Source organism: Plenodomus lingam (assembly GCF_022343315.1).
Source record: "Plenodomus lingam strain CAN1 chromosome Unknown contig_27, whole genome shotgun sequence".
NCBI classification, from domain to species: domain Eukaryota; kingdom Fungi; phylum Ascomycota; class Dothideomycetes; order Pleosporales; family Leptosphaeriaceae; genus Plenodomus; species Plenodomus lingam.
This window is the reverse complement of record NW_027093942.1, coordinates 1201790-1222500: the sequence shown is the minus strand read 5'-3', so window position 1 is coordinate 1222500 and position 20711 is coordinate 1201790. Positions and strand designations below refer to the sequence as shown.

The 20711-nt window shown below is 51.4% G+C and overlaps 11 protein-coding genes across 11 annotated transcripts in view; 4 read left to right on the top strand and 7 right to left on the bottom strand.

The window, feature by feature from the left end:
• Positions 1-625, top strand: part of IAQ61_007388 (uncharacterized protein) — a gene marked incomplete at both ends in the record, with an annotated part of 1751 nt that extends 1126 nt beyond the window's left edge. Inside the window, 2 exons of the mRNA XM_066097561.1 lie at positions 1-154; positions 211-625. The exon at positions 1-154 is cut by the window's left edge and continues 153 nt beyond it. Of these exons, the coding sequence (XP_065952603.1) occupies positions 1-154; positions 211-625 (569 nt within the window). The remainder of the gene's footprint in view (positions 155-210) is intronic.
• A 1354-nt stretch (positions 626-1979) lies between these two features.
• On the top strand, positions 1980-4789 carry IAQ61_007387 (uncharacterized protein; the record flags this gene model as incomplete). Its single annotated transcript, XM_066097560.1, has 6 exons — positions 1980-2117; positions 2262-2390; positions 2443-2526; positions 2683-2875; positions 2944-3713; positions 3770-4789. 6 exons carry the CDS (start codon positions 1980-1982, stop codon positions 4787-4789), a joined length of 2334 nt encoding a protein of 777 aa, XP_065952602.1.
• Positions 4790-5491: 702 nt separating this feature from the next.
• On the bottom strand, positions 5492-6691 carry IAQ61_007386 (uncharacterized protein; the record flags this gene model as incomplete). The annotated part of the gene is made up of 1 exon (XM_003840633.1): positions 5492-6691. One exon carries the CDS (start codon positions 6689-6691, stop codon positions 5492-5494), a length of 1200 nt encoding a protein of 399 aa, XP_003840681.1.
• A 433-nt stretch (positions 6692-7124) lies between these two features.
• IAQ61_007385 (uncharacterized protein) lies at positions 7125-7457 on the bottom strand (the record flags this gene model as incomplete). Its single annotated transcript, XM_066097559.1, has 1 exon — positions 7125-7457. The coding sequence occupies one exon, from the start codon at positions 7455-7457 to the stop codon at positions 7125-7127; it is 333 nt and encodes a 110-aa protein (XP_065952601.1).
• A 102-nt stretch (positions 7458-7559) lies between these two features.
• IAQ61_007384 (uncharacterized protein) lies at positions 7560-8324 on the top strand (the record flags this gene model as incomplete). The annotated part of the gene is made up of 2 exons (XM_066097558.1): positions 7560-7643; positions 7722-8324. The coding sequence occupies 2 exons, from the start codon at positions 7560-7562 to the stop codon at positions 8322-8324; spliced, it is 687 nt and encodes a 228-aa protein (XP_065952600.1).
• A 287-nt stretch (positions 8325-8611) lies between these two features.
• Positions 8612-11048, bottom strand: IAQ61_007383 (uncharacterized protein; the record flags this gene model as incomplete). Its single annotated transcript, XM_066097557.1, has 7 exons — positions 8612-9427; positions 9473-9794; positions 9839-9891; positions 9942-10124; positions 10174-10517; positions 10573-10806; positions 10859-11048. The coding sequence occupies 7 exons, from the start codon at positions 11046-11048 to the stop codon at positions 8612-8614; spliced, it is 2142 nt and encodes a 713-aa protein (XP_065952599.1).
• Positions 11049-11492: 444 nt separating this feature from the next.
• IAQ61_007382 (uncharacterized protein) lies at positions 11493-13490 on the bottom strand (the record flags this gene model as incomplete). Its single annotated transcript, XM_003840636.2, has 6 exons — positions 11493-11691; positions 11753-12784; positions 12832-13002; positions 13056-13242; positions 13289-13374; positions 13424-13490. The coding sequence occupies 5 exons, from the start codon at positions 13488-13490 to the stop codon at positions 12231-12233; spliced, it is 1065 nt and encodes a 354-aa protein (XP_003840684.2). The 3' UTR covers positions 11493-11691; positions 11753-12230.
• A 919-nt stretch (positions 13491-14409) lies between these two features.
• Positions 14410-15570, bottom strand: IAQ61_007381 (uncharacterized protein; the record flags this gene model as incomplete). The annotated part of the gene is made up of 5 exons (XM_066097556.1): positions 15196-15570; positions 15113-15147; positions 14901-15040; positions 14715-14849; positions 14410-14651 (listed from the first exon to the last, which is right to left on the bottom strand). Exons 1-5 carry the CDS (start codon positions 15253-15255, stop codon positions 14410-14412), a joined length of 612 nt encoding a protein of 203 aa, XP_065952598.1. The 5' UTR covers positions 15256-15570.
• A 1023-nt stretch (positions 15571-16593) lies between these two features.
• On the bottom strand, positions 16594-16923 carry IAQ61_007380 (uncharacterized protein; the record flags this gene model as incomplete). The annotated part of the gene is made up of 1 exon (XM_066097555.1): positions 16594-16923. One exon carries the CDS (start codon positions 16921-16923, stop codon positions 16594-16596), a length of 330 nt encoding a protein of 109 aa, XP_065952597.1.
• Positions 16924-18086: 1163 nt separating this feature from the next.
• Positions 18087-18413, bottom strand: IAQ61_007379 (uncharacterized protein; the record flags this gene model as incomplete). Its single annotated transcript, XM_066097554.1, has 1 exon — positions 18087-18413. One exon carries the CDS (start codon positions 18411-18413, stop codon positions 18087-18089), a length of 327 nt encoding a protein of 108 aa, XP_065952596.1.
• Positions 18414-18736: 323 nt separating this feature from the next.
• On the top strand, positions 18737-20506 carry IAQ61_007378 (uncharacterized protein; the record flags this gene model as incomplete). Its single annotated transcript, XM_003840639.2, has 5 exons — positions 18737-18786; positions 18841-18912; positions 18977-19770; positions 19947-19975; positions 20396-20506. 5 exons carry the CDS (start codon positions 18737-18739, stop codon positions 20504-20506), a joined length of 1056 nt encoding a protein of 351 aa, XP_003840687.2.
• Positions 20507-20711: the final 205 nt, after the last annotated feature.

The window sequence follows — 20711 nt, the reverse complement described above, 5'->3', positions numbered from 1 at the left end:
GAGTTAGACAAGGAGGCTATTACTCTTTTTGGTCAGAAGGTGCCGGTTCCTTCCAATGCAATCAACAAGGCGGTGGGAAGTACACTTGCAAGTGGTCTGGTCAGCCAGGAGGAGGCTTCGTCGCTGGCACAGGCTTTAAGCCAGGGGGCTCAAGGTAGTGCACTCATTCTCTTGAGCACGAGACACAGCGCGCTAATATTGCCAATACAGAACTGTCAAGTATTCCGGCACATATGATGCCAAAGGTCCAGGGTATCTCGCCCTTTACGGTTGGACGCAGAACCCACTTATTGAATACTACATTATCGAATCTTACGACATCCTTGCGCCGGGTGAGCCATGGACTAAAAAGGGCAACTTCACGTTTGAAGAAGGGACATATGAGCTGTACACCAGCCAGCGCGTCAACAAGCCATCCATCGAAGGCACTCGAACCTTCACCCAATTCTGGTCTGTCAGAACTGAGAAACGCGTTGGGGGAACGATCACGACGAGTAAGCATTTTGACGCATGGTCCAAGGCTGGAATGAGGCTGGGAAATCATAATTATATGATCATGTGTACGGAGGGATTTGCAAACGGCACTTTGCTTCCCAGTGGGAGTAGTACTATCACCGTGACCTAGTTATTCTTGATGAGTGGAGACATGATTCAGATCTGAGACATTGAGCACCTACATACCGGTATACATTGAAGTCTCATCAAGCTTTAGGCATTCTATGATGTTGCAATAAGGCTCATTGTATCGGCGGAACAACAAGCTGGACGCAGTGTACCCGGCCAACTGGACCAGTAAATCAACTCTTGGTTCAATTCAGCATGTCCAGAATTAAGGCTAGCTGTGATGGTGGTATCGATGATCGCATGATATTTATGGTCCAATCCCCATGTTTGGTGACGTGGAATGTGCAACTAGCGCAGGTCTCTGGATGCGGCAGCACCACCAGCCGGCATAACTGTTCCTCGTTTACCTCACTAGTTGCATCTAAGCCCATTCAATTCTATTTATCATGGATTCAGGTCTTGTTTACGCATAAGAACGCTTGGGTATAAGCATACATCGAACTTGAATGGTCCAATACAACGACGAGTGGCGTGCAATATGCGTCGAGCCATTGATGAGGAGCACATCCGAAACCATTCTCTAATTCATATCAGATAATCCAGCAGGTTTTCACTACTTCCCTTCACAAGAATACATTTCATTCGGCGGTTGATGGCAGCATCTGGCTTGGCCATTAGATACTACATCATGTACCTACCATCTCCTTTTTGTCATGAATCTCAAGAATGTCGGTTTCTATAGGTTTCGTTCCTCCTGTCCATTCCTCTTTGATCCCTGATGAAATACGGATTTCTTATCTCGCATTTTTCATTCAGACTACCAGACAGCCACTATTGTAGCTCTGTCATCTGGCCTTATGTCGATGGTTAGAACATTCAACTGTACTTCTACTCATTCTTCGACTCACATAGTACTCTCTTCGTACGCTCATCGACATCGCGTCATGTAAATAATCTACGTGCTAAACGAATAAGAACTGCTGGCATCATTTCATCTCCTTGTATGAGTAAAAACGCGTAGTTCAGCGCTTCCTTCCTGCCGCTCTGCAATCTTCGTTTGCACAACGCCTTTCCATGCGCTTCTACCGGTATTGGTTACTTCTAAGGCGTAACAGGCTTCTTGAAACCAGTCAAACGGTGAACCTCTGCGCAGGACCAGCTAGCGTTGAACTGTTGACTCACGGCTCGTTTCTACAGTAGGACTTTTCAACCCTAACTTTGCACACTGTCAGACTCAATTCTGGCATTTTCAGCTACACGCACACACGATCTGAATTACCAACTTGAGTACGATACGACTTCCAGTCACTCGCTCACTTGTAAGTACAATTACAACATATCCAACTTGAGACGATGCGCATACTCATGACTGATGCAGCCAGTGTTCATCAATCACGACTTCGTCATTTGTGGTCATGAACTCATCAGCCTCATCAGATCCGAGGCCGGCATGGTCTGCAAGGTCCATAACAGCTGACCAAGCAATCGACGGCGACATAGCAAGCGATGGCAAAGATCAAGATGGTGACAGTATTGCTGGAAGCGCTCAGCCGGTCAAACATAACGAAGGCTTAGATGGGGATGCAAATACAGAGAAGTATCCCTGTCCATACTGTGATAAGGCCTACAAGACACTCGCGAGCTTGACTGCATGTATCAGCTTCCAACCCGCTCTACTCCAGCTAATCCCTTGATAGCGCCACCGCAATGAAAAGAAATCCACATGCGCAAAGAACCGATCAAAGCGAGCAAAGAATGCGAACATCAATGTGAACTTTGTCTGCTCCCGCTGCCATGTGAAGTATACCAGGAACCGGGACGTAGTGGTCAGTATTGTCCTGCCGTAGGCATACAGCTCCACACTGACACTATCACCAGGCCCACATCCGACATTCATGTTGGAAGATGTGCGCTGAGTGCTGCACAGACGGCTCGGATCAGTGTGATGGTTTTCTCCGAGATGTACGTTGCACTCATTGCGAGGAAACAGACCAGACGTGTACAAAGCACGGTGAAGCAGTGAAGGGATCTACCTCCGTTTCTTTCCCGCGGGATCAAGTGGCTGGACCTAGCAGACCCCGTATCACGCCAAAATCAAACCGTGGGCTCCCAAAGCAGAAGGCTATTGAGTCGCCAGAGACAAGTCCACAGTCCAAGCATAGGACTAAACGTGTCGCCGATGTCGTTCAGAATCCCAGATCTGAAGACGTACAAGTACATGTTGCTCTTAAGGAAGAGTCCTCTAATGAGTCGGAATCTTCGTGTTCGTCCAGAAAAGGAAATTCATGTGCGGCCAGCGGTGCTGAAGAGGGTAAGTCGTATCCAGCAGCTAATCCAGATCACGGAAGGTTACATTGCATGTGTGCTAACAACTCACAGAGCTATCCCACAGGCCTCGTTCCAACGCTGCAAATCTGGGGCAACCCAAACGTCCTTTTGAGCCAGCACTATACAACGATGGCTTTCTGAACTCGCGCGGCGAACGTCTTATGTCTCATGAACAGGATCTGTCGCGGCTGTCAGACTTCCGACAGCAGTTGCATAATCAGTCCAATCAGAGTGGCTTGTACCCTGCTCCTCATGGAGTTCCATGTCGGTTCAGTAATCTTTCTGGATACTATACCCCTAGATCATCCCAGAATTTATCAACTTTACCTTCCAATACGCCAGCACATGACCCATTTGGTCCACAGCACCTGTCCTTTGGATCTCATGACCAGCTTCGACCTGGCCTTGATACAAACAAACAGTCTCAGACTATGCAACAAATCCGACAAATTCGCCAGGTTCAACAGCAAAATATGCAGAATATGGGTCTGTCTGCTAGGGACCTTCGCTATCGTTCACGAGCTACTCAGCCACCAGAAGCGCGTGGCGGCTCGTCTCGTCTTCCTGATTTCCAGATCTACGACGATAATAATGAGATGATATTATCGAGCTTTCGTCCCAGTCATAGTCGCACGTGTGTGCCGGGCTCACGAGTACCATCTAGGGATCCCTCCATCACCCGAATGCATGGCGGAGACTCGCGTGCTCCATGTCGCAAGCCATCTTCAGACCAACTCATCCCCAAAGCCCACGCCGAAAGCAAAGAAAATCTGTTTACGGATCAGCGTAGTTTCGCTCCATCAGATCATGTTGCCCGACAGGTATGCTGCACCGATAGATACCTATACTACCTGATGTAGTTGCTAATCCCCCATAGAACGCCAGTCGGAGCACTGATTGCATCATGAGGCTGATTGTTCGCTGTAACATCTTTGACGATCAGGGCAACGAAATCTTGTCCATTTTGACTATACGTCGCTCCCAAAAGTTTGGTCCCAGCTTCGACGCCTTTTGCTCCTACCGTGGCAAAGAGTTTGGCGTGGACTGGGCTTTCATCTTTCGCTATGCTGCGCCAATCCCAGAGGACGAACACCGAATCAAGAACATCGTCATCACTTACGACATGACTCCAAACGATATCAAGGACAATCAGTATCCCGAAATGAGCCTAGAAGACACGGATAGTATCCTCGTCGTTGCCAAAGTCAACAACAAGACCTCTGAGACCGACGCCGCGACCTATGGCCAGATCGACCGTGAAACCATCAGATTGAGGAACGGGGATACGGCAATCTACCAAGACAAGGGAGTCACTGGAGAAATGGTCCAAATGCTTGAGCAGCGAGCAACGAAGATGCGCGACCTTGCTGGCACTCTTGATCACCACATGAGGGCCCATGAGCAAAAGATCGCCCATCAAGTCCACATCATCCGCCAACTCGAAGAGCAACTCGCGCAACTGACGCAAGCTCGCCTACATAGTTCAGAATATCCCACAGACGACATGCAGCTTCCGCGTCAGGGCTATAGGGCTCTGCCTACCCCACCATTCCAACCCTTTCTCAACGGGCTTCCCTATGCAATTGGCCCCATGCGCGGTCACGATCGCCGTGGACCAGCTGTGGCACACTTCCAATCTCGACTTGGCGATCAGGTGAAACATACGACTCGTAATCTTGCCAGTGCAATCCAGTTCCCTACTTTTGATAATGGACATGGTGGAACGGGTATGCCGCTCATGCAATTACCATACTCTACACCGCTTCCGCAACCGAGGCAGTTGGGTCATGTGAAGAAAGAGCATGATCCTAAAGGCAACCTGTCTCCGGCCATGGGCAATGCGGGCATTGAGAAGACCGACGAAAACCAGTATACAAAGAGGGAGGGTGAAGAGTAGGGGATGGGATGATGGCTGGTGTCAAGTGTGACTGCATGGTTGAGATGCGAGGAGACGGAGAGAGATTATCTGTAGTACAAAGGGTGATGAATCGGCTTGCCCTGTTGTTGCCCCCAACTTCCCATAGTACGATATGACCGGGTACATTGCGTATATCTGTCACGTAATGTTATGAACCCATATACAAAGATTATTACAATGACAGTGATGATGACGATGACGACGACGACAATAGAGCTCTGTACTCATCATACATGATAGGTTCAAAAATACGGAATGTGCGTACAATCAGGGCCGCATCATCGCTATCTTGACTGCCGCATTTTGTCACCACATCACTCCTTTCCTCCAGCAGTCTCAAGACCACACAAAAAAAAGACCCCCTAGCCCTATCATACAAAGGCTTTCTTCCGTTATACAACAAGGCCAATCACTGTCGAAGACGATTACAGTCACGAACACCTGCTCTCAAAACGTATAGATGAATGCAATTCTATGCAATACTATGCTAGGCTGCCAAGAACATCCACTGTTCTTACGTCAACCCAAAGAAAAGGTATAAAATGCGTAGTATCCAAATCCGCTATACAATGCAGCTCCTAGCTCGACACCATCCACAACGAAGAGTTCATGAAGATAATTGACCAAAGTCGATACGTCGATCCCGTAGAAAGAAAAGCGATATTGCAGAGGCAGACCCGCCTACTCTGCATCATAACCACCCTCTTTCCCACACTTGACATGTACAAGCTCCTTCTCTCCATTTCCATCCACGACTAGGGCAGTAAGCCTTCCACCGCTAACACAACCAGTATCCAAACCATATGTATACTTCCTGATGTTCAACCCCTTCTTCCTATTGTGCCCATACACAATGCTGACCCTCTCCTTCTTATGAAGCTTCTTCTGGTGATGATTCCACAGCTTCTCCCACGGCGTACCGCTGTGTTTCGAGCTCGGGATTCGGGGTTTGAGGTCAATGGTACGCATATTCATGACGTGGAATGGATCTTGGCGCTCAAGGGGAATCTCTGGGACGAGCCCAGCGTGGACGGCGACTAGAGTACCTAGGTTGGGGACAGTACCTACGCGTAGAATGACGGGACATGATTGGAGGTAGGCGATTTCTTTCTTAGTGAATTTTTTGGCAAGTTTGTGTAGGGAGGATGAGGCATGGGCGTTTTGCGAGGGGGCAACGGCGTCAGGGTGGTCTGGGTTCACGGGAGAGGTTCCGGAGTCCGTGGCGGTGTTGGCCGTTACGAGGATATTCTCTTTTGCTTCGGCGATGGAGAGGAGGAGCTTGTCTTCCCAGTTACCGCGGACACAGGAGGCGCCCATCTTTTGGGCAAGTTTGATGACACCTGGCGAGTCGGGGCCTTTGGCAATCATGTCACCGGTCAGGACGAGGTGGTCGCGCTCGTCGTCGAATTCGATCTTGTCCAGCAGATGCTCGAGTTCCTTGCGACAGCCGTGAACATCGCCCACAAAGACAAGCCTCTTATGCTTGTGCTTCTCGGGCAGATGCTCCTGGTCCATGTCACTGACCTGAATCATGCCCTTGAAGGCCGGTTGCGCATTGTTGCCAAAACTGAGGATCGGTGTATTGCTCATCAGGCTCAACTCCTGCCTGTAGGCCGAAAATCGCGGGCCCAGGAACGTGCACCAGGTGACGAGGGCGACAAGGAGGAGGGCACTGTAGAACCTGGGGGAGCGCTTGATGCGGCGCGGTATGCGGTCGGCGGTGCGTGTGAGGGCGTCCTCCCACTTCAGCGGAGTGAGGAAATCGTCGTCGGGGCCATAGAAGTCGGCCTCTTCGTCGGAAACATCGACATCATGGCGGTCATCTGGGATCAAGTCGATAAGAGGACGTTGCGGCGCGCGCAAGTGATGGTCGTACGTCATCGGGACGACAGAAGGCGGCGTGCAGCATGCACTGCACACCAAGCAGGTGGGGCGTGCCTCGTGGTTGGCTGTCGACTGCTCGAGAAGCTGAGGCTCGGGAAAACGCAGGCGGCGGCATAAAATGCCCGTATGGGGAACAACGATCAAAGAGATGGGTTGAGCGGTCAGATATCGATAGATGACAAAAAGCTGTCGTCCGTTGCTGGTCTCTGTCTCTTGCAGGAAACCCCGTGAGCCTTCTTACGCCCGACGCGTGACGTTTCAAGGCGAGACCTTTAGATGTCGGTGGTTTCTGGAGGGCGAGGGGTGGGGGAAGCCGCGCCTGGGACTCGAGGCTGGTGGAAACGACAACGAACTACACAGCACGTAGACGTCAGGCGTATCCGGCCCTTTTCACACCCTCCCGGCGTCGCGAGGACCATGAGTTTCCTCTTCACAACAAAGCAGCCCTGGACGACGCGGCTGCTAGAAGCTCCAAGGGAGACGATCCCGGCGACGCTCGGATGCAGGCCCGCTCAGCGCTGTACCATGGTAGCTTGGCGACAGAGGTTTGGGGCGCTACTGAGAACTGCATCTTGAGCGTCATGTCGGGCCCCCGCCATATATCCCGTAGCCGTAGTTGTTGCGACTGGTTGGCGACGCGCGCACTTGAAGAGCACAACTCCATAGGTCGCGCTGATGCTGAGGTTGTTGTCTTGAGTTTGTGGATGAGGTCGGAATTCAGAGTGAAGTTACACTCGTCACTCCCCCTCCCCATTAGCGCCATTCAGTTCAGGCAGTCGCCAACGTGCCACGCCCTCATCATCATCATCATCCATCCATCCATCTCATGACATCTTTTGCGAGATTTTGTTCAAACAGGTCTAACATGAGACTGGGGACGAAAGTTGATGGTGTGCGAGTTCTGGTCCTGGGTGAAGCTGGTGTAGGCAAGACATGCTTCGCCGACATGGTAAGCTTTACTGGCACACCTCATCCGCTTGCCTGTACATCTCACACCCACAAGTCGCAGAACTTACTATTCATCTAGTTCCTCAAGGGCGAGAACTTCATCTACCACGATCCTTTTGATGAGATTCGGCGCGTTCTTGTGGTCAATCACAAAGAATGGCCACTTCAGCCCGTGGACATAAGCTCGACCATGTTGCGAGAGTCAGGCCCAACCCTCGACAAGGCCGTCTTCGACAGCTCCATCGCCAGTTGCCAAGGCATTGTTTTGATTTACGATGTAACTAGCCATGAATCGTTTGATCTTGTGACCCAGGACGCCTACATGCATGTGCTCAGGTTGCGCCAAGCCATGAGTACGCATAACCCAAACTGGGGAAAGCGGTGTGGCTTCTTACTCGTAGGAAACAAGCTAGACCTTGTAACAGAGCTCCCTGAGAAACGACAGGTGGAGAAGGAAATGGCGGAGGAATGGGCACAGAGTCAGGGCTTCAGGCACATTGAGGTCTCTTCAAAGGATAGGCACGCTGTGGATAAGGCGATGGTGACTCTGGTGAGCAGTATCGAAGTGTCACGGCGAAGAGACGAGAGGGATAGGCTGGCTGACAAGAGTGAGGTACGGTCAGAGCCAGATCGGCCTTCGTTCAAGAGTCGTATCAAATCCACTTTGAAGAAGTCTAGTTGAATTCAGAACCAAACCTCCATGGAAGTTCCTTGATAGGTTTCTACGCCACCCATGCAACAGTACAACATGAATAGTACCGGCCTCGTCTCCTCAAACATTTTCTTTACATCAAGCTCATCGAACCATTCCCCCAGCCTCTCCCATTCACTCCCCCAGCCCTCCCTGCTCAATTTCGCGTAGTCGGTGAGACCCACCCCACAAACGACTGCAATATCCGCAATCGTCAAACCATGACCCACAAGATACTCTTGTATATGTGCACTGTCGTAAACGGGTACTAGCTATCTTCACTCTTTTGGAGAATCTCGATCCCGTGTGCCAGCCTGTTCAGGTAGTTCCCCAGTAAGGTAGAGTCGAATCTTTTCCTTTGCCATCTTCTTTCTTGGTTTGGAATCTATGCCATTGGCATTCTTCTTGGTAGCCACGCTGGCCCTCTTACGGCGTTGTTTTGCGGTATTTTCTTCCATGGCTTTTAGGTTTTCCTTTGTTGCTTCATTGAGAGTTACTCGTGCACCCTTAACCGGGGCATGATCGACATGCGCTGTTGGCTTTTCTGACCCATCTCTCACTGTTGGTAAACTCTCGCTGCGTACTGGCGGCCGTGGTGGTGCTCTTTGTCCATCGATTGTCTTCCTCTTTTTTGCTGCTTCAAATTCCCGAACATCCTCGTTTTCTTGGCCGATGCGTCTCTTTCTGGGGTTTATTCCTAACCATTCCTCTGGTGCTTTCCCTCCTATCGGAAATGGATCACTATATTGGATAGGCAAGGCTGCAAAACTGGGCAGTTCAGCCTCGGGCTTATTGGCAGATCCATAGGCCCGTTCCCATCTTTCAAGCCCTACTCTGGTCTCATATAGAAGCTCCTCTAGTATCGGTCTCAATGGAGGTTTGAAGTATAAGCACTGCGAGACGAGACGTTCTAGGGAATAACTATAAGAGCATGTATACGACCGTTGATCGTGCTGTATCTTATCCTTGAACCTGTCCACAGTTCTCTCGCGTCCCTCCATCAAGCTAAATATGATCAGCCCCACATTGAAAATTTCCGAGGAGATGTTAATTGGATAATCACGATATCCAGAAGGGGGGTTCATGGTTTGTTCCTGCGCCGTGTTAGTCTTGCCAATGCTAAGCGCAACTTGTCTTACAGGAGGTTGATAGCCTCTGGTACCAAAACCCCGTTTGTTCCCCGATAAACTGGACCTTTCATCGTCCCAGCATATCCCGAAATCTATCATTTTCGCGCACTTATATCCCGGGTAATAATCAGGGCGTGGCTTGCCCAGGACGACGTTCCTCGGCTTGATGTCTGGGTTCACGATTGGATTCCAGCCTTCTAGCGGCAAAATTGGGTTGATCGGACGAGAGGGTTGTGTCGGGAGTATTGTTCGCCCGGTCTGCATGAGTAGGAGGGCCTCGGCAAGTCCACGAAATACAAGCCATAGAAATGGCTCGGGGAGTTGTGCGGTGCTACATGGGTGAGTCGAAGCCCGCGACAGCTTGTTCTGACTTACTCATCATAGCCATTTAGTGCTTTAAGAAGATCGCTGAGGTCGCCATAAGGTGCCTGTACCGCTTTAGTCTTCTATATTGCCTTCATGACAAGGGTTGACTTACATATTCCATATACAAATAACCTAGTTGTGGCGGGATAGGTCGGCTGCGATACGAGTAGCCATGGAGATCCAAAATGTTTGCACATCCTCTGTTCGTCAGGCGTGCATGATGTCGGTACTCTTCATCGATATCTCGGTTGATTTGGGCCATATCCGCGCCACCCAATATCTTCACAATTCGGCGCTGTTGCCCATCAATCACAGTATAACGGTAGGAACGTGGGAAAGGATACCTCAAGGATAGCACCGGCTGTTGACACCCTTGCGAATACATGTACGATTCGCTGAGAGTGCCCACCCGGAACAGGGCGATGCGGGTTTTGATAGATCGTCTTCTCAAACACCCACCGTTCCCCTTCCTCAAAGCGTTCGTTGTTGTCATTCACCTCGCTTATATCGTTAATTGTTGGCCCTCGGGCAGATCCATGGGTATACAAGTGATCTTGGAAAATAGGCCTACGAGGATGAGGTCGCTGGTGGTAAATTTCCATCAGCCTCGTTCCAAGGCCAATCATTCGAGCTTGATATTCTGATGGCCAAGCACGCCAAGCATCGATAATGGCCTGGAATTGCTCCTCTGGACCAGATTTTCAGTCTACATCGACCAGCTATGCGTGTGGAAACACCCATACCTGTAACCGGCTCCATGCTGGCCACCTTGACGCCAGTGGCGAACAGTGCAAATCGCAGCTTTTGTCTATGACTCAGAGTTCTTTGAAACATCGACAATACACCACGCTGCAGATGAAAATTCCAAGGGATGAGTCTCAAGTCAGGCTGTTGCTCGGCCAAGAGGAGCCATTTCTCCCGGTCGAAGGCGTCATGGGTACACCAGGCTTCAATGACCTCATCTGGTTCGGGAATGGCTATACAGGCATCAGATTCTATATGGAGGATATGGTATACTATACTCCTTACGACGTTTTTCGTTATGGGCCTGCAGCTTCCACCCAGTGGCGAACAGCTTGAAATCGTTCCTCTCGGCAGGTTGCAAGGACAGGAGAAAATGATATTCGCTTGGTTGACGTAAGCCGTAAATAGTATTCCTGGCCTCGATTACCCAGCCTGGGGCAAAATCAATCTTAATGCCTACGTCTCGGGATGCCATCGTTTTGCGCAGTGGGCGTGCGTCGGTTCGGGGGGCACTAGATGTTATCTGCAAAGAATTGAACGATGAAATTGAACTTTGTTGAACACGGAGGGAAACCCATACTGACATAACATCGTTGCTTTGTTAGTAAATTCGTCACCAGTCTTTGTTCAATTGACCAACCGGATTTGGTGGCTTATCTCATGATCGTGTTCTACTTTCCACTAAAGGGGATGGGAAATCCGTACGGTATCCATCTGTCCAGACTTCGCTTGTGCTCAGTATGCTCAATCGCCAGGACTTACGAACTCTATAGCAGTTTGGCTCCTGATAGAATGTCGAGAAGGAATATTTGAACAGCAAAGACGATGCTATACATCCGGATTTGGATCTTCAGGCGCTACGGCCTCGGTATCAATTCATTGTTCTCGAAAGACAATGCCAGGATCCTACAAGCAGAAGCGCAGCTGATGTGAGACTCATCTGTGTTCCTTTGGTGATCTGTACAATGGATGCTTTTCTTCATTGCTTGGATGGGAGTGCTGGAGGTATAGGCACATATAGAGTTGAGATACTACCAAGCGTAATCTCATTTTAATTGTGGGTGCTGAATGGCAGTGTATGAGGTCTGTGCGAAAGGGATACAACCCTAAGTAGAAAACTATGTGTGTACTTATTTAGTATGTTAGTCTGACACGGACTGACATGTCTCAGACACTTGCCTTGCAATGTGTGTGGGGCAAACAAACATTCCCAGGAATGGTTCCATGGATCTTGGCGAGGATCAGGGGTTCGACCAGAAAAGGCGAGATGGTCAGGCACCCGGCCGCACGGAACCGAAGTTGACATGATCCTTGCAGGGACGTTCCCTCATGCAGCATGGCTTACACATGTGCCTCTCAAAAAGAGTGACACAGCCCTATGCCCTGTCCTGTTCATACTAATGTTTCAAAGGTCACCAGTACAGCATGTGCTGTTGCAATTGCCACACTTTGTACGCAGTCGACGTGTTGACCGGAGCCTCGTGGCCGCGCCTTCGCTAACTCAAGGCTCATTAGGGTGCGTTGCACGCCTAAACGGCTAGTGACAAGGTGGAGTCTCGAAGACCAAACAGTGAGAATGAGATTCAACTTGCTACCTAGTAGTTAGGCATGGCGCGCTTTGATAAGCGAAGCGCGGAGTGAATGAATCGATAGACCATCAGACTCTAGGATCCAGTTGGACAACAGTTTGGTCAACCTCCGAGTCATGTGCCGATACAAGCCACGCCCCACCATGCCGTTCTCTGCGCTGCGAGTCAGGTCGCTCGCCTCTCTCAACATCTTTGAGACTATAAGTCTCGAGCTCGGATTCACCAGCCGCTTTCGGAGACATGCGCTCACTGCGTTTACTGTTTGGTTGGACGCCGCTGAAGCCACGACTGTGGAAATGATATGTGCCGTTCTGGGTGCGTTCTCTTTGTCCTCTGGAGAAGAGGGCCTTGAGAGAAGGTATCGATGCGCATAAGATGCCGGTATTGAGTTCGACCATGCTCCAGAGATTGACGGGAACGCTGTCCAAGAAGGGGTCCCGGGATTCTGTGAAGATACGAATGGAATGTAGTCGTACAATGGACGCGATGCAGCTGATCACTCCCAGGCTGAAGATTGCGACCAAGGCAAATTTCTCGCGAGTTGGCCGTTGAACCTTGAGCAAGGTTTTGATCGGAAGGACAAGGATCCATATATCGACGAGGATGTTGACTGCGCTCGTTGCTATTTCGAATCAGTGCCTTTTTCTGTTGACCACGCTGTGTGCTTACTGTAGAACAGCGCTGTAGTGTTGATGCAGCGGCCTTGAACCATTCCCGTGAAGTCCCACATTTTGTGCAGTGGAATGCATTGTACCAGACAGCAAACGATACAGACTACACAAAACACAATCAGGAAATACAGGGTGGCTTTGCATGAAAGCTCAAATCTTTTAGCCGCAGCTAGGATGACGTTTAGCTTCAGACTTGAATTGTCGATGGGCACTTGATCTTACCTATACGAAGATAGAACAATAGTATGGACACCTTGATCGCGTTGATGGCAAAATAATACATGATCTCAATGGCTACTGTCGTCTGGAGTTGATTGACCATTTGCTCGGGCATCAAGACGTGTCCACTAAATCCCATTCCGTTAACTCGAATGACAAAGATAGCAGCCAGGTATCCCATGACAACTATCTACTTTGGTAAGCGCAAGTCATCGAGCAATGAATGTATCGCATACCAAAGCGCCCAACATGGTGTAGTCATCTCGCCCAATATTCCGCACGATGAAAGCCCTTGTATACATGCGCAAGATGACGACGACAGCTAAAGACACATCAGCCTCAACCGCTCGCACAAACGCGATCTCACTGACCCGAAAATGCCGTGAGGGCTACAGCCACACCTACGCAGGCATCGCGGCTCGCAATCTTCTTGACCATACTAGCAATGATTATGGGGACGAAGAGGTTTACGTGTAACACAGGTGAAATGGAGTAGGTGAAGGACGACGAGCAATTAACCGACGCCAGCGCCCATGGATATGTAAAGTCGAAGCATGATAGTATGTACCTACTTGAGCAAGACGGGACGGACTAGCTCTAGCGAGGGATCATACAAAGTCGGGAAATGCAGTCGTGGTATGAAAGATCCCGCTGTGAATGGCTTGCGCCACACGATTGTTTGACGGGGAAGTGATCCGAAGTTGTTACAGGTGAGAACGGCCGACTGTTCCGAGACAGTGAGTGGTCGGTCGTGCCATCGCAGGTTGTAGGTACTCTACCTATGGGTGCGGGTATATTACGCGATGTTATAGCTCATCCGGCCTTGTGGGGCTGAGTCGGGTCATTGGATGGCCATCGAGGCATAGTGTACGCTATCAGGAATTCAGTGGAACGCCATTTTGTTGACTTGATCTTGTCTCCGGTTTCGTAATATTTGTTGTCAGAAGGCGCACAATGTTATGGAAAGGTGTGAGGTGAGATGACATGTCCATGGGGGGCTTCGTGTTGAATGGAATAGTTTCGGCCCTATACGTGAGCCTGGACAGCGTCTATGCAGTCAGTCGCGTATCACAATTCGCGGGGTAGTGTACTACAGAGTAGAGCGAAGCTCACGCCATGCAAGAACGTGAAACAGTTGGGCAGTGCGGTTGAACGGGAATCCAGCCGCAAGGGCGACGACATGGCATTGAGGCTTTCAGTGGACGGCTAGAAGTGTGATATTGGAAGTTTGTGCAATGCTCAAGGATATGGAAACTGTTGAGAGCGCTTTGCGTGCGTGTGTGTGTAATGGCATGGCTGCTCGCTACAATCAGTGACAGAAGGCAGAGTAAAGTGTAGCTAACCACCGTCGGAGACTTTAGAAGAGCTTCCAGCGTTTGGCAAACTCTATGCCTTCAGCAAAGGTGCCCACTCTTGCATCAATAGCATAACCCTGTTGCTCGAGCTTGATGCATTCGTCCCATAAGCTCTTGAGGGGGACTGAAAAGGTCTCGATGAACTCGTTCTCCTCGAGCTCAGGTTGGGGGTTCTGGTTTTCAGGTCGAGAGAGATCGACGGTCACATGTATCATCCGCAAGTTGGTATTGCAGAAGCCGGGATCTGAACCATGTCAGCACGTTGCATGGGCGACTCCAAGTCTACCTCTCCAAATCACTCACTCACCATTGAACATGACTGGAGTGGCCTGAAACGTACGATCGGACACGACCTCGCCGACATAGCCAGTCTCCTCTTTCAGTTCACGCAGGGCGCATACCTCTGGTGTCTCACCAGGGTCCATGAGACCAGCAGGTACCTCTATGACGGTCGCGTTTACAGGTAAACGCCATTACTTCTACAGCACGATACGGGGTTCTTCCTCTGGCCTTGAGGGGTCTTGCAGTATGGCGACGACCCCAACGCCATCAATGTCGCAACCTTTTGGGCGAGTGAGGCGTTCACCATGCTCCCACGTGCGTTCAACTCCTTGGGGATCCGAGTAGGTTGTTCTACGGGGTGGTCAGGATTGTGCTATTCAAGAGGATGACCAGACTGTGGGAAGGGCCAAGATGGTGACCTACTTGACGAATGTAGCCCATTTGGCGTCCTTGTTGTCCTACCGACGTCAATAGGATGCCAGGCTCGAGGCGAAGAGCAAGCTTGCCAGAGGCTCTGTGTTGATGATTTGAGGCAGCTGATCGGAGACGCGACCTGAGGATACCATGGTGTGCGCAGTCAAGCGTGGACAGTAAGGTGGTGCTGTTTGATTGTTTCAATTTTTTTTTGGGTGCGAGTTGGAGGGGCGAGGAAGGTACAGGTACTAGTAGGTAGGCAGGTAGGTAGGGTAGGTAGGTACTGTAAGCTGTTCAGGCGAAGCATCGCGACTCTTTGCCAAGAGCCCTGCACTGGACCTGCAACATCACCGACAAACATTCTACGGCGACTACCCGACAGCGCATCATGACCATGTCAATCCGCGACGGCTTGTACCTTGGATGGGGATGATTATTATTATTATTGGGGGGGGGTTTTTTTTTTCTGGAAAAGTGAGTTGATGAGTGGGGCGTCACTGGAGGTGATATGTGAGACATACAACGGGGGGTCGCGCGGGCATACCGTACCGTATTCGTGACTGCAGATGGACGCCTGCAAGCCTCTGGTTTGGGGCAATGGAGCGATGGGAGCCGCATTGCGCTCAGAAATGAGTACAGGAGGCCATGCTGGAATGGATAGAAGGCTTGCTTTCTATTGGCCCCCCTTTGTTTAGCACTCTTGTGACTCTGAGTGTCGTGATTTCCAACGGCAAAAAGGCTGGAGGAACAGATAAACAAAACAGGACAAAGGGTTTAGAAGTGGGCATGTGTGTGCATGACAGGTACAAGTATCTACCTATATTAGGCTTGAACTTTCAATGTTGGGCCATCCCCACGGCCCCCCTTCCCTCTTCCCCCTACCTATGCCAAGCAAAGAAGTTGAATTACGAATACGACTCTTCGCGTTGCAGCGCATGACGGTTTACAATGTCATATAGATAGTGACTGTACTTGTACATGGGACAGCAGGGCAGGCAGGTTAGAGTACATACTACGCCATATAGGCTCCGCGGATGACTAGTCGAGAGTCAGAGCCAGGGTGAGAATCAGAATCAGAGTCAGAGTCAGAGTCAGAGCCAGAGCCAGAGTCAGAGTGCAGAGTCAGAGTCAGAGTGCAGAGTCAGAGTGCAGAGCGCAGAGTCAGAAGCAGAGAAGGAAGTGGCAATTTTCGATTTGGCGCATGTCAGCCTGTTCTCCCATTGTGGTGTGACAGACACTTGTAGTATGTACATGTACCTATACCAGCCGACTCGGAGAAGATCAGATTCACGATAAAACAGACCGTGTACAGTGTAGGTACATGGCGTACAACCGTGCAGAGCAAGGTACAGTAAAACGGTCTTCTGGATCATCGCATGGGAAAACGGGCGGACCGAGGTCGGCAACTGTTTTTCTCGCATGCACTCGATGAGGTCCCTATCATGGCATTATGGCAACAGTAGTAGAGTAAGTACCTACCCTAAAGCATGTTACAAGGGCCTGATTCCTTGTTCGTGTCGCCAGCGTGCTGGAACGTTGGCCAGACCTGGTTGGGATTTGGGGGGCTGGGCGGCTGGGCGGCTGGTCGGGTGGCCATTGCCCCTGCCAAGGAGGCATCCATGACGAGGTCGAGTGGGAAGCCCTGGAGTGGACGATGGATGGATGGATGGGGATGTGGATGCAGGCAGGGTGGGGCCCATTGTCGGATCCTGCTGGCTGTTTTGGACGTGACGCCTTTGTTGTCTTTTCCTCGTGTTCTCCTCTCCTCCTTCTTGCTGCGATGCGCCAACTCTCTCCCGCCTTTGGTCCAGGGGTGACATTGGACAACTGTCTGCTCGGTACTGTGGATGATAGGATGGGGTACTATATGTAGCTACCTACCTATATCTGTCACCATGTAATGAGGGGGCGTGTGGGAGTGGGTGTGGGTGTGGGAGTGGGAGTGGGAGTGGGAGTGGGTGTGGGTGTGGGCGGCACGGGCGCACGGGCTGCTGCTAGTAGCGAATCATGTGCTTGTCACGTGCAGGCCCTAGAAACCTCAGCCACCGCATGCATGGTCGCATGGCCGCACGGCCGCATGGGCTCGTCTGGCTGTTCCCACGGCGCTCCCTCGTATTCTGTAGAAGTGGAGGCAGTAGCTGGTATTGGGCCATTGCGTTGTCTACATGGCTGTAGTACGGGAATAGGGGACAGGGTAATTTGTACAAACAGATAGCGACAAACTACCATGGCATCTACACACAGTACCGTACATGTGTGCCTGTTGTAGGTATGCGGCAGATCACCCGTCCACTGTTGGCGCAGGGTCTTGCTCACAAGCGTAGGTACAATACACACTGTAGAGTACCTACATAGTACGTAGCTGTGGTAGGTAGGTAGGTAGGTAGGGAGGGAGGGAGGGAGTCTAGGTAGGTACCCAGTAAGCACTTGGCAGACAGCCGTGCTGACACGAGCCCGCCGCTTTTCTCTTTCCACAACAGAGTGCTGACACGAGCCCGCCGCTTTTCTCTTTCCACAACAGAGTGCTGACACGAGCCCGCCGCTTTTCTCTTTCCACAACAGAGTGCTGACACGAGCGCCGTCGCTGTTGCTTCTGCACAATAGAGTGCTGACTGTGAGCCGTGGAGCCAACGTTCCCGAACCCGTCGGCGAAATAGGCAGTGGAATGGTGCCGCCCAGTCGATAGAAGACCACATCTATGCGACGACCACACCTCACCCGAAACATTTGCCCAAGCCCTGCACCTGCACCTAGAACACCGACCGTTGGCAGCAGAACACTCTGGCTTCGGGCTAGTACGAGGGGCCAACAGGGCTCGCATGGGTACGGTACTCTAGGTGTGCACTTGTCTGTACTGGTTCCTTACTATACAATACAATACTACACATACCCTATATACTCACAAGAACCATGCCGGATGGGACCCCAACCAACGAGGAGCCTAGCTGAAAGGGGTAGCGCCACCAGAGGACATCTTCCTTTTTCAGCTTCTATCCTGTCCTAGGCCTGCGCCCACTGGGGCCATGATTGGTGCAAAGCTCGCTATATCGACGGGGCCATGGGGGGCCATGGGCATCCACGCCGTCACCTGGGTCCCGCTTTTAGGTTTTCGAGCCTGCTTGCCGACACCAGTCCCATAGCCCGACACGGAACGAGACAGAGGAGCGCGCTTGCGGCTGTTGCTGCTACTCTTGCTGCAAGCCTCTTCTATCCAACTCCTCTCCTTGTCCCCTCGCTCGCTCTTTTTGGCTTCCTTTCGTTCTTCCTCCCGACCTGGTTTCCTCCTCCTCCTGGCCACCCTTCCTGCCATTCACTCCTTCTAGTCCTTCATTCCTTCATTCAAGTGTGTCTCGCTCACACGTCCTCTCGTTTCGCACAAACCATCCCACCACCATCCCACCATCTACGTGCCATCTGACGATTCTACACCGATACCTGGCTTGGACTTGTCCGAGAGAAAGAAACGAAATCGAACCGTTTATTCCCAATCAACCGTTCCACTTGACCCAAAGCACCGGAAGTTTTGAAAGTTTTGTGGCGCCGAAGCTATTTGGTTCCCCCCTCTTTCGCGCTCGTACCTTGATTGAAACGTTGGAACTGGGTCGACTTGGTCCCGACCCTCTTATCGCCATCATGGGTGCAGAAAACTGGTTTGGTAACTTGGATCTGGCTTACAAATATGTGTAAGAACTGCCAGACAGTAGTCACCAGGAAGACTAGTAAACTGACCGTCTCAGTGTCGTCTTTGTGGGCTTGCTCGTTTTGGTCATGGCAGCTGGTTTCATCAAGGTACTCTTCGATCGCAACAAGTAGGTCGTCCATGGAAAGTAGCATGCCAAGCGCCTCAGACTAACTCGTGCACCAAAAACAAAGGTTAAAGAAGGCCAGGGCAGCAGAGCTGGAGGCTGGACCCAAGGAAGACACGGTCGAGCTCAATCAACGCGAAAAGGATGAGGGAGATTTGTTCGGTATCCGGGCCATTGAAGCCGGATTCTATGCTGGTGTAGCCCAGTCACGGCCGACGTCCAGAGCCGGATCGGTCATGAGCATCCAGCACCCGAGCATGAGCACTAGCACTCTGGTCGGGGGAAACGTCAGCTCGCCACTGATGAAAGGGCAAATGAACAACAACAACAGTAGCGTTCTTAGCCTACACCTCGGCGCTCCCGATGCCAACCCGCAGCACAGAGCCTCTTCGCCGGGCAGCAAGCTGCTGCCCTCGGACGCCGAGCTCAACGGACGACGACACCACGGCGCAGTGGATATGTCCCTTCAGGTTCCTCCCTCTCCCTCCAGCCATGCTCCCCAGCATGCGTTTGGCGGTGGGCAGTCTCCTACGTTTGGTGGTTCCGACAGCGAAAGTGATGGTTTCACGTCGCCACGCTCTCTGTCCCCTACAGGAGATGGGCACGCGCAACACTATGCACCGGCTCCTAGGATTCCCATGCCTGATCCCCTTCGAGCAGCGTACGCGACTGGAGACGAGGCCCAAGGCCGGTCGCAGACCACCTCATCTGACTATTCGGCTGGACCCTTGCCTACTCCATCCTCGTCGGGCAAACCACCTACTGGTCGACTGCCCACGATACCCGGAGCAGCGTGGCGAAAAGAGTCGCGGTCTCCATCGCCCGAGTCGGCCAATCCGCAGGTGCGGGTTTACCAACCGAGTAGGTAGTTTTCTCTCTTTCTCTCTCTCACTCTCGCTCTCGCTCTCTCAGCCTCTCAGCCGGATGCGGGGTTGAGGGGGGTTTTCTTCTCCTTTGGCTCGTGGTTTGCTTGCTGTACTTTTAGCCGATATCAATACTATGTTTATGAAAGAAAGCCGGCCTGACAGTGGCTAAAGCGGATGAAACTGCGCTAGCCTCCTGCTCGGTTCGTCTCTTGAAACCAGGGCAAGCGGACGACGCACGACCACCAACTGCACATGCACATGCACATGCACACGCAAGCGCACCGAGCACACGAAGCCACGGGCGAGACGGCAGCGATGCGAGCAGCCTGTACAGTAGCCACGGACAACAGCAGCAGCAGCAGCAGCAGCGATTGGGCATTTTCCAAGCCTACCAAGCCTATCAGAGACATCAACAACCAGAGGAACAGGCTGGGTGCAGCTTTGGCTGTGGCGCTGACTCTGGCTCTAGGCACCAATCGGGCATAGTGTCGATGGGCAAGAAGGAAGAAGGAGGAAAAGGAGGGGAAGAAGAAGAAGGAGAAGAAGAAGAAGGAGCAACCTTCACTCGTGCTCCCTCGCTCCTGCCTCTCCCTCTGGCCGGCAGACTGTCGTCAGCCAAGGATGCGCGGCTCAGTGAGTTTTACGAAGCCTACTATGACCGCAACTCGCAAATCGGGCGCTCTTTTCCCCAGGCCACCGTGGTCCACCACCAGCCTGGCGCCGCATTCTAGCCCCTCTCCCTTTTTTACGTCGTCGGTGGAAATCATGATTCTTTTCTTGGGTTGCCTATTGGACGTCTTTTTTTTTTTTTTTTTTTGTAAATTGAACTTTTTGTTATTTTTCTTCTTCTTCTTTGGGCGGGCATTGCACAACGATACCGGCCGCCCAAATGGAGTTGGGTACCTAGGTGGGAGCCGGGCTCTTACGACCTACTCT